At 44.3% G+C, this 14,323-nt stretch overlaps 1 protein-coding gene across 22 annotated transcripts in view; it reads left to right on the top strand.

Moving 5' to 3' along the window:
* The window catches only part of LOC121453419 (protocadherin gamma-C4), a 725,389-nt gene that overhangs the window by 679,810 nt on the left and 31,256 nt on the right, over positions 1-14,323 (top strand). Inside the window, exon 1 of one of the 22 annotated variants that reach the window (XM_041660182.1) lies at positions 11,550-14,136. The exons of the other annotated variants lie outside the window; for them this stretch is intronic. Coding sequence (XP_041516116.1) covers positions 11,707-14,136 — 2,430 coding nt within the window. The 5' untranslated portion in view covers positions 11,550-11,706. Of the gene's footprint in view, positions 1-11,549; positions 14,137-14,323 lie in introns of those variants that run through there. 22 annotated transcript variants of the gene reach the window in all.

Raw genomic sequence — 14,323 nt, 5'->3', positions numbered from 1 at the left:
CTCAGCTTCATGGTTCCCAACACCTGGCTTTTTAAGTTCCTGTTGAGAAATCTGCTGTTAGTCTGTGTGTCTGTCTTTATGTGTGACTTGGTGTTTCTCCCTTGCAGCGTCCCATATGCTTTCTTTGCTCTGTATATTTAACATCTGATCTGCATTGTAATAAAGGGATGTTCTTTTCTATCGTGACTGTTTCACGTTTTAAAGCCTCCTGCACCAGACTGCTCTTCTTTCCCCCTAGAGTTGGGAGATGTTTCTACTCTGATTTTATTGAAAATATTTCCCCCATGTCTTTAACAAGAAATTCTTCTCCTTCTTCTTTGCCTACAATCCCTACATTTGGCCTTTTCATTCTATCCCCAAGCTCAGTGCCTCACTTAAACTATCATTTTATGTTTGTCAGTGTCTGAATTCTAATTCTTGCATCTTGTCTTCAAGCCCCCACGTTTTCCCTCCCTCCATCTTTTCAATTGGTGAGGCTTTCCATGGGACTTTGTGACTTATTGAATTTTTCATCCCTACTATTTCAGTCTGGTTTTTATTCAGTATTTCTCTTTATTAAATTCCAGTTTCTTGTCCTGTAATGACTTCCTTACTTCATCCAGCTATTCGTTGGTGTTCTCTCGGAATTCGTGCAGGGGTTTGTTTTTGTTCTCTTTCCACATGCTTGCAATCATTCCTCTGAATTCTGTGTCTGAGTTTTCTGTATTTCTGTTTTGGGGCTTAAACATTACCATTCTTACTCTTTTACTTGAAGTGCTTTTAATGTTCAAGAGGGACTAGGTTGTAGTGGATTGAGATGTTATTTTTATCAGTGTTCGGGGCACCAGACTTGATCCCCAGTACTTTCCTGAGAATAGAATACCCTCTGCAAAGGCAGTTGCTCTCAAAAGACCCACCCACTATGAATATACAGTAGTGGGCATTTTAAAAAAAATCACTTCTGAGCCAGAAAAATTGCTCAGTGGGTAAATGTACCTGCCAGCAAGCCTGATACCCTGAGTTCAATCCCTGGGACCCACATGGCGGAAGGAGAGAACTTATTCCTGCAAGTTTCCTCTGAGCCTGATTTGCACATTGTGGTACGCACACTTACACACACTCACAAATGCACACAAGTGCACACACATACATACATCAGTGTAAAAATTTCACCAATTATTTCTTAAGGGCCAGTTATTTTCAGGAGGAAAGTGATAGAACTGTATTTATCAGTGGAAAGGGGGAAAGCAGGGCAGGACTAGTGACTAGCATTGGATTGATAGAGAAGATGATGGAAATTAAATACGTAAGTGTAACAAGTCATTTTTTGTCCCTACGGTCAGCTCCCAAATAATGATATGGAAACTTCTTATTAATTATGAAAGCTCAGTCAAAATCTTGTCCTACTAGCTCTTCTAACTTAAATTACCCCGCTTTTGTTAATTTTATAGTTGGGGGTCACCACAATATGATGGAATAAAGGGTTGCAGCTCTCAGAAAGTTGAAAACCACTGCCTTAGGATGATGAGACAGAAGAGACCCATAAACAAGATTAAGATAAAATAGATGCTGAGTGTGGTGGTGCACACCTTTAATCCCAGAATTTGGGAGGCAGAAGCAAGCTGATCTTTGTGAGTTCCAGGCCTGTCAGGGCTGCATAGTGAGATTTTTGTCTTAAAAGAGAAACAGAAAGGGGGTGGGAGCAAAAACAGAGCAGGGAAGGGGGGTGCACACCTTTAATCCCAGCACTCAAGGCAGAGGCAGGCAGGTCTCTGAGTTGGAGGTCAGCCTGGTCTACAGAGAGGGTTCCAGGGCAGCCAGAGCTATAAAGCAGGAGCAGGAAGGACTGGCCTACTCAGTCAACACTGGGTATTAAAAAAAGGAAGAATAAATATGAAGAGACAGGGATGAGATGGGGAGACAGAGTATGAATACAGCTTGGCCTCTTGATAGATCCAGTCTCTAATCTTCCCTGGCTCCCAGACACTTTGCATCCCTGGGCATTCCTTTCAGAGATCAGTGCTGAATGCTGGTCACATCGAGGTGATCTCAGGGTGGAGTTGGCAATGCTGTTCTCACCTCCAGACTCTCCTTTGGGAGACTGTGACAGATGCTGGTCTGGGTGACATATATCATTTGGACTTACTCTCTTCATTAAGAAGGAGTGAGATTTGCTTTGAGAAGCATTTTTTCTTTTATGATAGTGTTTATGTGTACAAGGTTTCTTAGGATTAGCCTATGGCAGCTTTAGCCTTGAGCTAACTTAACCCTATCATCAAGTTTCACCTTTTTTACTGATCTAAGTGTTGAGCAGGAACTTTGTTCTACCTAGATAGAAGCCCCCAAGTTCATTCCAAGCCCCTAAGATCTCCAAGGATTGTTTATATCTCTGTCTTCATTCATGTCCAGCTCTAGTGGAGTATCAGTTTCTGCATGCTCAGAGACGCAAATCAGTCATTATCCAGAGCTTTTGATTCTTTTTGAACCATTTTAAAGTGTGTATGTGCGTATGTGTATGCATGTGCGTGTGCATGCGTGTGTGTGTGTGATGTATATGTGAAGTTTGGAGGGCAACCTGCCAAAGTTGGCTTTTTCCTTGCCTAGTCATTTTTCCATTTCTTTTCATCCTTCTTGTTGTTGTTGTTGTTTATATAGATACAGTTTGTTCCACATGGATCTTCAATTTTAAAATAGTTTCACAAATCCCAATGTATATGCACATATTTTAGTCTGTTCAGCATTTGGGTAGTTTCCAATATTTTGCCACTGAAAATAATTCTGAGCCAGGTGTAGCACTTGGGAGGCAGAATAACCCAATATAAATATATGTATGTATTTTTAAGAATTTATTTTTTAAAGATTTTTAAAAATTGTATTTATTTTGAGGCAGGGTCTCACTATGTAGCCCTGGCTGTCCTGGAACTCACTATATAAACCAGGCTGGCCTCAGACTCACAAAGATCTGCCTACCTCTGCCACCAGAAGGTGAGATTAAAGACATGCACCACCATGACTTTAATCCTAGTACTTCGGAGACAGTCTGGAAAAAAAAAAAAAAAACAGAACTTCATTTATATAGGAGTTCCAGACCAACCTGGGCCACATGAGACCTGTTTCAAAACAAACAAGCAAACAAAGACAAAACATTGACTTCTAAAACCATTATTTGTTGTTCCAATATATTTTTAGATTTATTTTAAATTGTATGTGTGTGTCTTGTATGTGTAAGTGCACATGAATACAGGTGCTCGCGGGGGCCAGAGAAGCTCACTGTAGGTGGTATGAGTCACCATGTGGGCGCTGGGATCTGAGCTCTGGTCCTGTGTCAGAGAGGAGCATGCTCCTGACCACTGAGACACACACCCTTGTCCCCATAATATTTATGAGATTTTTTTTTTGCTCTAAGAGTAGACAGAATGAAGATATTACAAAATTTGCAGGTTATCTTTTCCAAACAAAACATCTAAAATATTCAGGTAAACTTGAGGTTAATATTAACGCTAACCCATTCAAATTTTCTACCTAATCCTTGAATCTTCTCCCTGTGTAAACAGGGATACATGTTCGTTTGAAATAAGGTGATCTATTTTTATTGTGATTCTCCTCCAATCATCTGTCTCTTCATCTGACCGTAGCGTGTTGTTCAATGGATAAATTAGGTTGAATTGAAAAATTACTAGCTGATATTTAGAATGTTATTAATGGAAATATGCACACACACAAAACATCACACACACATTATTTTGGTGTTTGTTCTTGAGACAGGCTCTCGCTCAGTAGCTCAGGCTGACAGGGAACTCACTGTTTCCAGGCATCCTTAGGCTCCCTTCGGTCCTGCTGTAACAGCCTCCCTAGTGCTGGGGCTACCTGGGGTGAGCCACCAGACCTGCAGAAAATATTGTTTCCTTGAGTGCAATAATTTAATTTTAAAACTTCCTGAATGGAATATTCTGGTATAACTGCAGTCTTGGAATAATATTGGATAATTAAACCATTACTTAACATCTAAAATAATATCAGGTCCTTTTTTTTTTTTTTTTTTTGAGACAGGGTCTCTATGCAACCCTGACTGGCTTAGAACTGGCTATTTCCATTATTCCCCTGCCTCTCCCTCCCAAGTGCTGGGATTAAAGGTGTGTGACACTCTCCCCAGGTTAAGAAATCTTTTTTGAGCGTCTCCTCTGCTTCAGGCAGGGCCACTGTCGTGGGTATGGCCTATTTAGTCACACGGGCTCCATGTTAGTAAGGGACCCATATTTAACTGCCCCTGGGTTAATTCTCTGCTGCTCTAATAATTCGGCAAACTCCTTTTTGTCTCTGTTTCTTTTTATTAGCCCAGACAGTTTATATAGGCAGTTTTAGTGTCAAGCATTGTTTAGCAAAGAGGGGGCATATCTATTGCTTGTATTTTGAATTAGCCTCAGGTTTCTGCATGGGAAATGGAAGACAGAGAAAAGATGTCAGAAAGGAAACTATCTTAGTATCTAAAATGACTTTGAGTGTGGTGGTGGTAAAAGTGGATAAGTGGTTATCTGGCTGCTCTTCCGGAGGACCGGGGTTCAATTCCCAGCAGTTTCAGAGGATCCAATACCTTCTTCTGACTTTCTTGGATACCAGAACACATGCGGTACACAGACATACATACAGGCAAGACATCCATACACATAAAATAAAAATAAATATCAAAATCTAAAAAAAAAAAACATACTTCGAAAGCTGAATGTGTGGTATGTGTTTTATTTTTTAAATCACACACACACACACACACACACACACACACACACGTTTAGGGAAAAAGAGACATCGTAGGCCTGGTGCAGTGAGTAGCTCAGGCCTTTCCAATCTCTGTGAGTCTGAGGCCAACCTAGTCTATATAGTGAGTTCCAGGCCAGTGAGGGCTTTGTAGTCATGCCCTGTCTCAAGAGGGAGTGAGGAGCCTGAGGGTGGTGGCTCACACCTTTGACCTCAGCACTCGTGAGGCAGAAGCAGGTGGATCTCTGCATTCCAGGCCAGCCTGGTCTACAGAGGGATTTCCAGGACAGTCAAGGCTACACAGAGAAACTCTGTCTCAAAATAATAATAATGATAATAATAACAACAACAATTTAATAAATAAGATTGTGTTGTCTGGCAAAAGGGAGGAGGGGCTGTTAAATGCTTCTATACAAGAAACAAAAAAAAATGTGCTGGGACCAACTTATTTATAATCATCTACATCTCCCTTCCCTTCATCTTCCTTACCCTCATTTTTCTTGCTATTTTTGTCCCTGACGGCTCCCTTTTTTTCTGTATCAGGCTTTCATCTTTAGAGTGGCACATTTTCCTTCAGCTCAACAGCCGCCTTTCATAAAGCTGCTGGCTCTGTTCCCTTTCTCTCCTCGTTTCTTTGTGACGTCACCAATGGCCAGGATGTTCCACTTTTATTTATCTGTCCTCAGTGAAGCTGGGTTTCCCAGGGCTCTTTCCATGGAGGTCAATGAACTGTAATGTTGTCTGTTATTCCTTCTTAATAAAAAATTCTATAAAATCAAAATCAGGGAGCTAAGGTGTGGCTCAGTAACAGAGCACTAGCCTAACATGCCCCGCGTTTAATCTCTTTCTTCCTCAACAAAGGCAAAAACCACAGAGACAGAAAGTGGATATGTGGTTCCTGGAGGTTAGGATTAGGAGCAAAGACTGACTGTATACAACCACAGGGGGAAGTCTTGGGGGGTGAGGGTAGTATTTTAAAACAGGATGTTGGTTGAAAGGATGTATCAATTTACTAAAATCCTTGAGCTGTCTGTGAGTGCTAAAATACCATGTAAGCAGCTATGTAAGTTTATTGAAAAGACTTGAAGTTGGTTCAGGTCCCTGTGGTATTCCAGCAGGCACTATTATTATTTCTGGTTTACAGATAAAGGAAAGGGAAGTGGTAGAGTGCTTGTCTAGCATGTTCAACACCCTGCAGCCAGTCCCCGAAGGTGATTTCCAGGCCAGCCTGGTCTACAGAGTGAGTTCCAGGCCAGCCTGGTCTACAGAGTGAGTTCCAGGACAGCCAGGGTGGTTACCCAGAGAAGCCCTGTCTTGAAAAAACAAAAAACAAAAATAAAATCACAACAGGAAAAAAAGAGAATAAACCAGACTAAAAATAAAAATAACTAATGGTTATATAACTATGCAGGTAATATTCAGAATTGGAAGCTGAGTCTTTTTGACACTGAAGTCACACTGTTTACTGTATAATACCTGAACTTCCTGTTTTAACATTATTTTTCTATATTTCATGGATCAGAAGATGTCTTGAATTATAAAACAGAGATGATAAAAGATAGAGACTAGAAAATTATGATGATGTGTCTGTCTCCAGCATGGGGAAGATGCAGGGCAGGGGGATGGTAAGTGGGGGGCTCCCTAGAGAAAATGACTGCACACATATAGGTGTGTGTTCCTTGGTGTTTCCTAATTAGTCACTATGACATTAACGTGAAAGTTGTTACATTTAAAAGTATCTGAGGGGGCTCTAGAGACGGCCAGGGGCCGAGAGCACTTGCTATTCTCACAGAGGATCTGGGTTCAATTCCTAGCACCTACATGGCAGCTCAATCATCCTGTAACTGTAGTTCAGAGAATCCAATGTCTTCTGGCCTCTAAGGGCAGAAGAACACACACAGTGTTCTTAATGCAGGCAAAAACATTCTTGCACATAAAATAAAATAAATATTTTCAAAAGTATTTAGGGCCAGGTATTGTGGGCTCAGAAGTGGAGCACTGGCCCGGCTAGTATGAAGATGTTGTTACCAGTGGGCAGGTGCTGGGCTGGGGGTTCCCAGGTTTTTAGCTTCTTATTCAAGAATGAAATAAAAATCCACTCAGACTACAAAGTAGCCAGGAAACTTTATTCAAAAGCAAAGGAATAGTACAGATTATAAATAATATATAACAAGACTGACAACAGGCTACCATGGTGGTGGTACTCAAGGGCATCAGGTTATTGCCTGGAGCTTCTTATTATGGAGAGCCTAAGAGAAGGAGCTGGTTACTAAGGGGCTTAGTTTGGATGGACTCTTTATTTTAATTGACAGATTAAGTCATAACTGTGTATTGTGTATGTCCTTTCCTATGATGCATCTGATTTTAATCATGTGCTTGCCTGGCTATGCATAGGGGTGAGATGTTAAATGGGGAGTATCCCAAAAGTTCACTTAGGAACACAGTGTTACCTTATTGCACACACATTTAGGAGGAATCAGCCTTTCCATTCATAAACATTGATATAAGTGAAGAACAACTGAAGAGAATCCAACTAAGTTTGATGGTCTAAGAAGAGGAAAAATTTATGCTATTGTTCAAAATGGGGCATGCATGTAGCTCGATGCAGGTGGCGGTCCTGTGTTGGGAGGTAAGTACATTGTACAGGTTGCTAAGTACATTATTCAGAGAGGTGCTTTGCATAATGTGTGCAAGTGTGTGCTGCCAAGCCCATTATTATTATGTGTATATCCCAAACCAACTAGAGTCTCAGGTTACTAAACTATTTCTGTGCTTGCCTTCCACAAAGCCTCTGAACTTGATTCCTAGCAACACACACACATGCATACCTGCACACATGTATGTATGCATGCATATAAATGCACAAATAATAATAACTAGAGGGGGAAGAACTTGGTTGTAGTTTGGTAATGTGGTATGTGCTTAGCATGTGTGAATTAATAGTTTTAATCTTCATCATGAGTATGAGCATGTACATGTCAGCACACATGCACACACACACACAACATGAAGTGACTACTGTACTAGATGGGTGCAGGGAGAACACAAGTCATCATCAGAAGTTGTAGACAAAAGTTTCTGTCCCACCTGGTCCTGCAGCTTTTCAGTCCCAAAGAAACACACACAGGCTTATATTAATAATTATAAACTGTTTGGCCTATTGCTCAGGCTTATTACTAACTAGCTATTACAACTTAAATTAGCCCTCAATTCTTATCCACGTTTAGCCACATGACTTGGTACCTTTTCTCAGTAAGGTATTCTCATCTTGCTTCCTCTGCATCTGGCTGGAAACTGCATCTCTGCCTTTACTCTTCCCAGAATTCTCCTAGTTTGGTTGCCCTGCCTATACTTCCTGCCTGGTTACTGGCCAATCAGCGTTTTATTAAACCAATATGAGTGACAAATCTTTACAATGTACAAGAGCATTCTTCCTCAGCAAGAAGTGCTTTGGTTCCTGTCTGTGGACTCTTCTTTTCCTTTTCATTTATTTGGGATGGGAGAAGTGTGCATGTTTAGAAAATAATTTAATGCAGTCTCATTTGTCGATTCTTGCTATTATTTCTGCTTAGGGGGAAAACAACTTCAAAAAAACAAGTATCACATATTTTCTCTTACAAGAGCTATTGGAGACGGAGTGAGAGGAAAGGGTATAAAAATAAAAGGGGGTGTTAGGGAGGTGGACAGAAGAAGGGGGAAGGGAGGATGATGGTAACAGAGAGGAAGCATGGGGAATGTCCATCACATACATGTATAGAATGACACAGTGGAACCCCTTACTTTGTAAATTAATATAAGCTTATAAAAATCATAAAAATTATAAAAATCAATAAAACCTAGCCAGGTGGTGGTGGCACACACCTTTAATTCCAGCACTTGAGAGGCAGAAGCAGGTGGATCTCTGTGAGTTTGAGGCTAGCCTGGTCTACAGAGCTAGTTCCAGGACAGGCTCCAAAGCTACAGAGAAACCCTGTCTCGAAAAACAAAACAAAACAAAAACAAAAAAATAAATACATAAAGCCTTAAATTGTGTTAAGGTCAATGGAAAAAGTAAGGTACCCCAACAAAGGATCCTGCTTCTAAATAAAACCTACAGTTTTTTAATAATTTATTTTTATTTTATGTACATTGATGTTCTGCCTGTATGTGGGAGGGTGTTCAATCCACTGGAACTGGAGCTACAGACTGCTGTGAGCTGTCATGTGGGTGCTGGGAATTGAACCCAGGTCTTCTGGAAGAGTGGACAGTGCTCTTAACTGCTAAGCTATCTTTCTAACCCCAAAACCTGAAAATTTTAACTTGTTTTGTTGTATTTCCATTTTCCCAGAGCTAAGATTATAAGCTTATGATATCATGCCTAACCTTTTGTTCTTGCTGCTGCTGCTGGGGATCAAACCCAGAGTCTTCCAACTGAGCTGCACCCCCAGGCCATTTGTTTGTTTGTTTGGTTGGTTGGTTGGTTAGATGGTATTTTGTTTTTTGAGACAAAAGATTTGGAATATAAGAAAGCGAAGGTAAAAGGGGGGAAAGATACTTTCCTGGGGGCAAAGCAGCCTGGGTGGAGGCCCTAGAGCACAGAGGGTCTTGCTGGGACCCTGAAAGCAGTGTGATAGAGTGAGAGAGAGAAGGTGTGAGGACGTGGATTCTACACAAAGGCTCTGGTATTGTATTCCAAGAGAAACAACACTGCTGTCGAGGAGTAGCTGTGAGAAATATGACCTAATTGAATTTTGGAGAAGTTTATCCTACCTGCTGTGGAGAAGGCATCTTGGAGATGTCTGCTGCTTTGTGAAGAGGTATTAGAACTATAGGCCTTACTATAGGGGAATGGTATACATTTTAAAATCCGGTTTTCTGGGATCAGGAATGTGTAACTCAGATATAAACACTTGCTTTGCCTTACATACATAAGACCTTGGGTTCAGCCCCTAATACTTGCCCCTCAAAAGCTTTCAGAATCCAAATTATGATTCATGTGATAGCGAACAGACCAAAAAAAAGTTTTAATAGGAACACCTCTGAATAATCCACCAAATTTAGTTATTATCAAACTTTAATGTGTCTTCACACCAGCCAGGTATTTTGGTTAACTGCAAATTCTTCACTTCTGACAAGCTCCCAGTGCCTGCCTATGACACTGTCCTCACCTTTGGGATAGCAAGTAGCTATTCGAAATTCCGTTGTATCCATCCTAATGCCTATCACAGTTACTCTAAATTCTATAGTATCCATCTCCTAATGCCTACTCCAAATTCTATTGTATCCATCTAATGCCTACACAATTCTTGGTGGTCTAGCCAATTGCCATCTCAAGTATTTAAAACTGGTTTTGTTTTCATTGGTGTGGGGCGGGGAAGGGCAGGGCCTCACTGTATAGCTCAAACTGGCCTGGAACTCATGGCAATCATCCTGCCTCAGGATTACAAGCATGAGCCACCTGACTTTAAAACTGTGGGTGGTAGGGTCAATGCTGAGGACATGGCTTTTCATTTAATCAGAAAAATCCTGCATATGCTTTCTAACTTTTCTGGCTACCTCACTGCCTGAGATCAAGACTTAGCTACACTTCAGAAAGGACAGGGTATTTATGTGGAAAGAGTCTGAGGCGCCAAAGCTTCAGATCCAGCACCTAAGGAATGCTTTCCATCATTGAGGTTTACTTTGTACCAAGCACTTTTCTTTGCTCATAAGCAGGACAGGATTCAAGAGGCCTGTAGGTTAGTTTCTTGTCCAAGCTCTGCCTTTATTTCATAGCTAACTTGTATTCCTTATTCTAACCAGTGCTAGTTTTTGTTGGGTGACTACAATCCCAAATGTAGAACTTTTCATTTTGTGACTAAAGCTTTGTATTTCTCTAAAGAATTTGTAGAGTGTTGCTCTCCATCATTTCAAGGATCTTATGAGAGGTCCTGGATACCCTAAGGCCCCTCCCTCCCTTCTCTCTCTGAGGGAGATTTCTTTATTAGCAATGCAACGTGAACTCGGAAACTTAGTAAAAGGATTAATCTCATAACAGAGAGTGTTAGAGATCATGTTCTAACCAATTGAGATTACACGGTTGGGGGAAAAAAACAGGTAGGGAAATTTCACATTGCTCTTTGTTCCTTTAAAGGATCTTTGAAAACAATGGTGGCATCCAATTTAAAGGCAATAAAGTCTTAATCATACTTTTAAAATTTCAGGACAGAGTTAAATCAAATAGATAATAGTTCTGTGGACTTGCTCCACTGAGGAAGTAATGAATTCTAGTCTCCTTTGGAGAAAGATAAAACTGTGGGTTTATGGGGAGGGGCCGTTGGTTGGAAAGAACACACACACCACATGCCAAGGCAAAATCTACCTCTGAACTACACACATCCCAGAGCCAATAAAAGTGATATTAATCTCCCCAGAAATACTCATTCCCTCTTCCAAGCAGGGTTCGGCTGCTTCCTCTGCCCTCCAACAGACCCAATTTGCTGGCGTCTTTCCAGTCAATGCTGTATCGTTTTCAGTTTGGATCGCTCCCCTTTCTAGTGTTCAAAGACGCGATTAAAGTGTTTAATGGGCCTGGTTGGGCGGGGGGGAGGGATGGCGGGGGAGGCAGATCCGCCCGAAGAATGGGTTTGCTCCCCTGGCACTGGCAGAGCGCTGGACAGGAAACTCTGGAAGGCAGCCAGAGGAAAGTGAAGTTCCTGGCGCGAGCGCGTGTCCTACTCAAAGAACCCGGCGCTAGCGCATTCTTCGTGCAGTTATTGGCTGGGACTCTGTGTGCCGCTGTCGGCCAATGAAGACGCAGGAGATCTGGCCCGGGCCCGTCCCCTTTCGGCGCCCCGGGATGAGACAGAGACTGAACAGCGGGCGAACAAATCAGCGGCGCCCAGAAAGCCATGTCGGACTCGGCGCCCAGCGCCCAAGCGCTAACCCGCTGAAAGTTTCTCTGCGAAACCTCCGGGTCCACCTGGACCCCGCCCAGAGGAGCTGCTTTTGAGTGAGATGGTCGCAGAGGCCCGGAGCAGCGGACTGGTAAGCCCCGGGAGAACGGTGGGAGTTTTGCTTCTGCTAGCTGCCTTGACCAAGGCTTCCACCATCATTCACTATGAGATCCTGGAGGAGAGAGAGAAGGGTTTCCCCGTGGGTAACGTGGTCACAGATCTTGGTTTGGATCTCGGCAGCCTGTCGGCCCGCAGACTCCGGGTGGTATCCGGAGCTAGCCGTAGGTTCTTTGAGGTGAACTGGGAGACTGGAGAAATGTTCGTCAACGATCGTCTGGACCGAGAGGAGCTGTGTGGGACGCTGCCCTCCTGCACTGTAACTCTGGAGTTGGTGGTGGAGAACCCGCTAGAGCTATTCAGCGCGGAAGTGGTGGTGCAGGACATCAACGACAACAATCCCTCTTTCCCCACCGGGGAAATGAAATTGGAGATTAGCGAGGCCATGGCGCCGGGGACGCGCTTTCCGCTCGAGAGCGCGCACGATCCCGATGTGGGAAGCAACTCTTTACAAACCTATGAGCTGAGCCACAACGAATACTTTGCGCTCCGTGTGCAGACTCGAGAGGACGGTACAAAATACGCGGAGCTGGTCTTGGAGCGCGCCCTGGATTGGGAACGGGAGCCAAATGTCCAGTTGGTGCTGACGGCGGTGGACGGAGGAACCCCAGCTCGCTCCGCCAGCCTTCCAATTCGTATCACAGTGCTGGACGCAAATGACAATGCGCCCGCCTTCAATCAGTCTTTGTATCGGGCGCGCGTCCGGGAGGATGCACCCCCCGGCACGCGCGTTGCCCAGGTTCGTGCAACTGATCTGGATGAAGGCCTCAACGGAGAAATCGTTTACTCCTTCGGCAGCCACAACCGTGCTGGAGTGAGGGAGCTATTCGCCTTAGACCTTGTAACTGGGGTGCTGACAATCAAGGGTCGCCTGGACTTCGAAGACACCAAACTCCATGAGATTTACATCCAGGCCAAAGACAAGGGTGCCAATCCCGAAGGAGCACATTGCAAAGTACTGGTAGAGGTTGTGGACGTGAATGACAATGCCCCGGAGATCACAGTCACCTCCGTGTACAGTCCAGTACCTGAGGATGCCCCTCTGGGGACTGTCATCGCTTTGCTCAGTGTAACTGATCTGGATGCTGGCGAGAACGGGCTGGTGAGCTGCGAGGTTCCACCGGGTCTCCCCTTCAGCCTGACTTCTTCCCTCAAGAATTACTTCACTTTAAAAACCAGCGCAGCACTGGATCGAGAGACCATGCCAGAATACAACCTCAGCATCACAGCTAGAGACTCGGGAACTCCCTCTCTCTCAGCTCTTACAACGGTGCGGATCCAAGTGTCCGACATCAACGACAATCCTCCTCAGTCTTCCCAATCTTCCTACGACGTCTATGTTGAGGAAAATAACCCTCCTGGAGTTCCTATATTAAACCTAAGTGTCTGGGACCCCGACGCCCCGCACAATGCCCGCCTTTCCTTTTTTCTCTTGGAGCCAGGAGCGGAAACTGGGCTCGTGGGTCGCTATTTCACAATAAATCGCGACAATGGAGTCTTGACAACCTTAGTACCCCTGGACTACGAGGGTCAGAGAGAGTTCCAACTAACGGCTCACGTAAACGACGGGGGTACCCCCGTCTTGGCCACCAACATTAGCGTGAACATATTTGTTACTGACCGCAATGACAACGCCCCCCAGGTCCTGTATCCCCGGCCTGGCCAGAGTTCGGTGGAGATGCTGCCTCGAGGTACAGCTGCGGGCCACGTGGTCTCAAGGGTGGTAGGTTGGGACGCTGATGCAGGGCACAATGCCTGGCTCTCCTACAGCCTCTTGGGAGCCTCCAACCAGAGCCTTTTCGCCGTGGGGCTTCACACGGGTCAGATCAGCACTGCTCGCCCAGTTCAGGACACAGATTCACCCAGGCAGATTCTCACAGTCTTGATCTCAGACAATGGAGAACCATTGCTTTCCACCACCGCCACCCTGACTGTGTCGGTAACTGAGGAGTCTCCCGAAGCCCGGGCCGAGTTCCCCTCTGGCTCTGCTCCCCGAGAACAGAATAAAAATCTCACCTTTTATCTACTTCTTTCTCTAATCCTGGTCTCTGTGGGGTTCGCAGTCACAGTGTTGGGAGTAATCATATTCAAAGTTTACAAGTGGAAGCGGTCTAGAGACCTATACCGAGCCCCAGTGAGCTCCCTGTACCGAACACCAGGGCCCTCCTTGCACGCAGACGCGGTGCGAGGAGGCCTATTGCCGCCGCACCTGTACCATCAGGTGTACCTCACCACGGACTCGCGCCGCAGCGATCCGCTGCTGAAGAAACCTGGTGCCGCCAGCCCACTGGCCAGCCGCCAGAACACCCTGCGAAGCTGCGATCCGGTCTTCTATAGGCAGGTGTTGGGTGCAGAGAGCGCCCCCCCTGGACAGGTAAGAGTTAGCAAGTCATCTCTGAAACGCGTAAATGCTTGTTGATTCCTTCACCGCGTTCAGGGAGGTATAGATCTGCTTTGTTGTTGCTGTTGTTTTGAACGATAGTAATTGTTGTTGTTGTTTTCTGAACATGCTTCCAGACTTTGACCTGTCCTTCCTATATCGAGCAGCGCCTTTAGGGGGA

Source organism: Microtus oregoni, unplaced genomic scaffold (assembly GCF_018167655.1).
Source record: "Microtus oregoni isolate MIOR12 unplaced genomic scaffold, Mior012 000011F_ref0000422, whole genome shotgun sequence".
Lineage (NCBI taxonomy): Eukaryota > Metazoa > Chordata > Mammalia > Rodentia > Cricetidae > Microtus > Microtus oregoni.
Note: the sequence above shows the minus strand (reverse complement) of the source record. Positions and strands in the feature narration are given on the sequence as shown.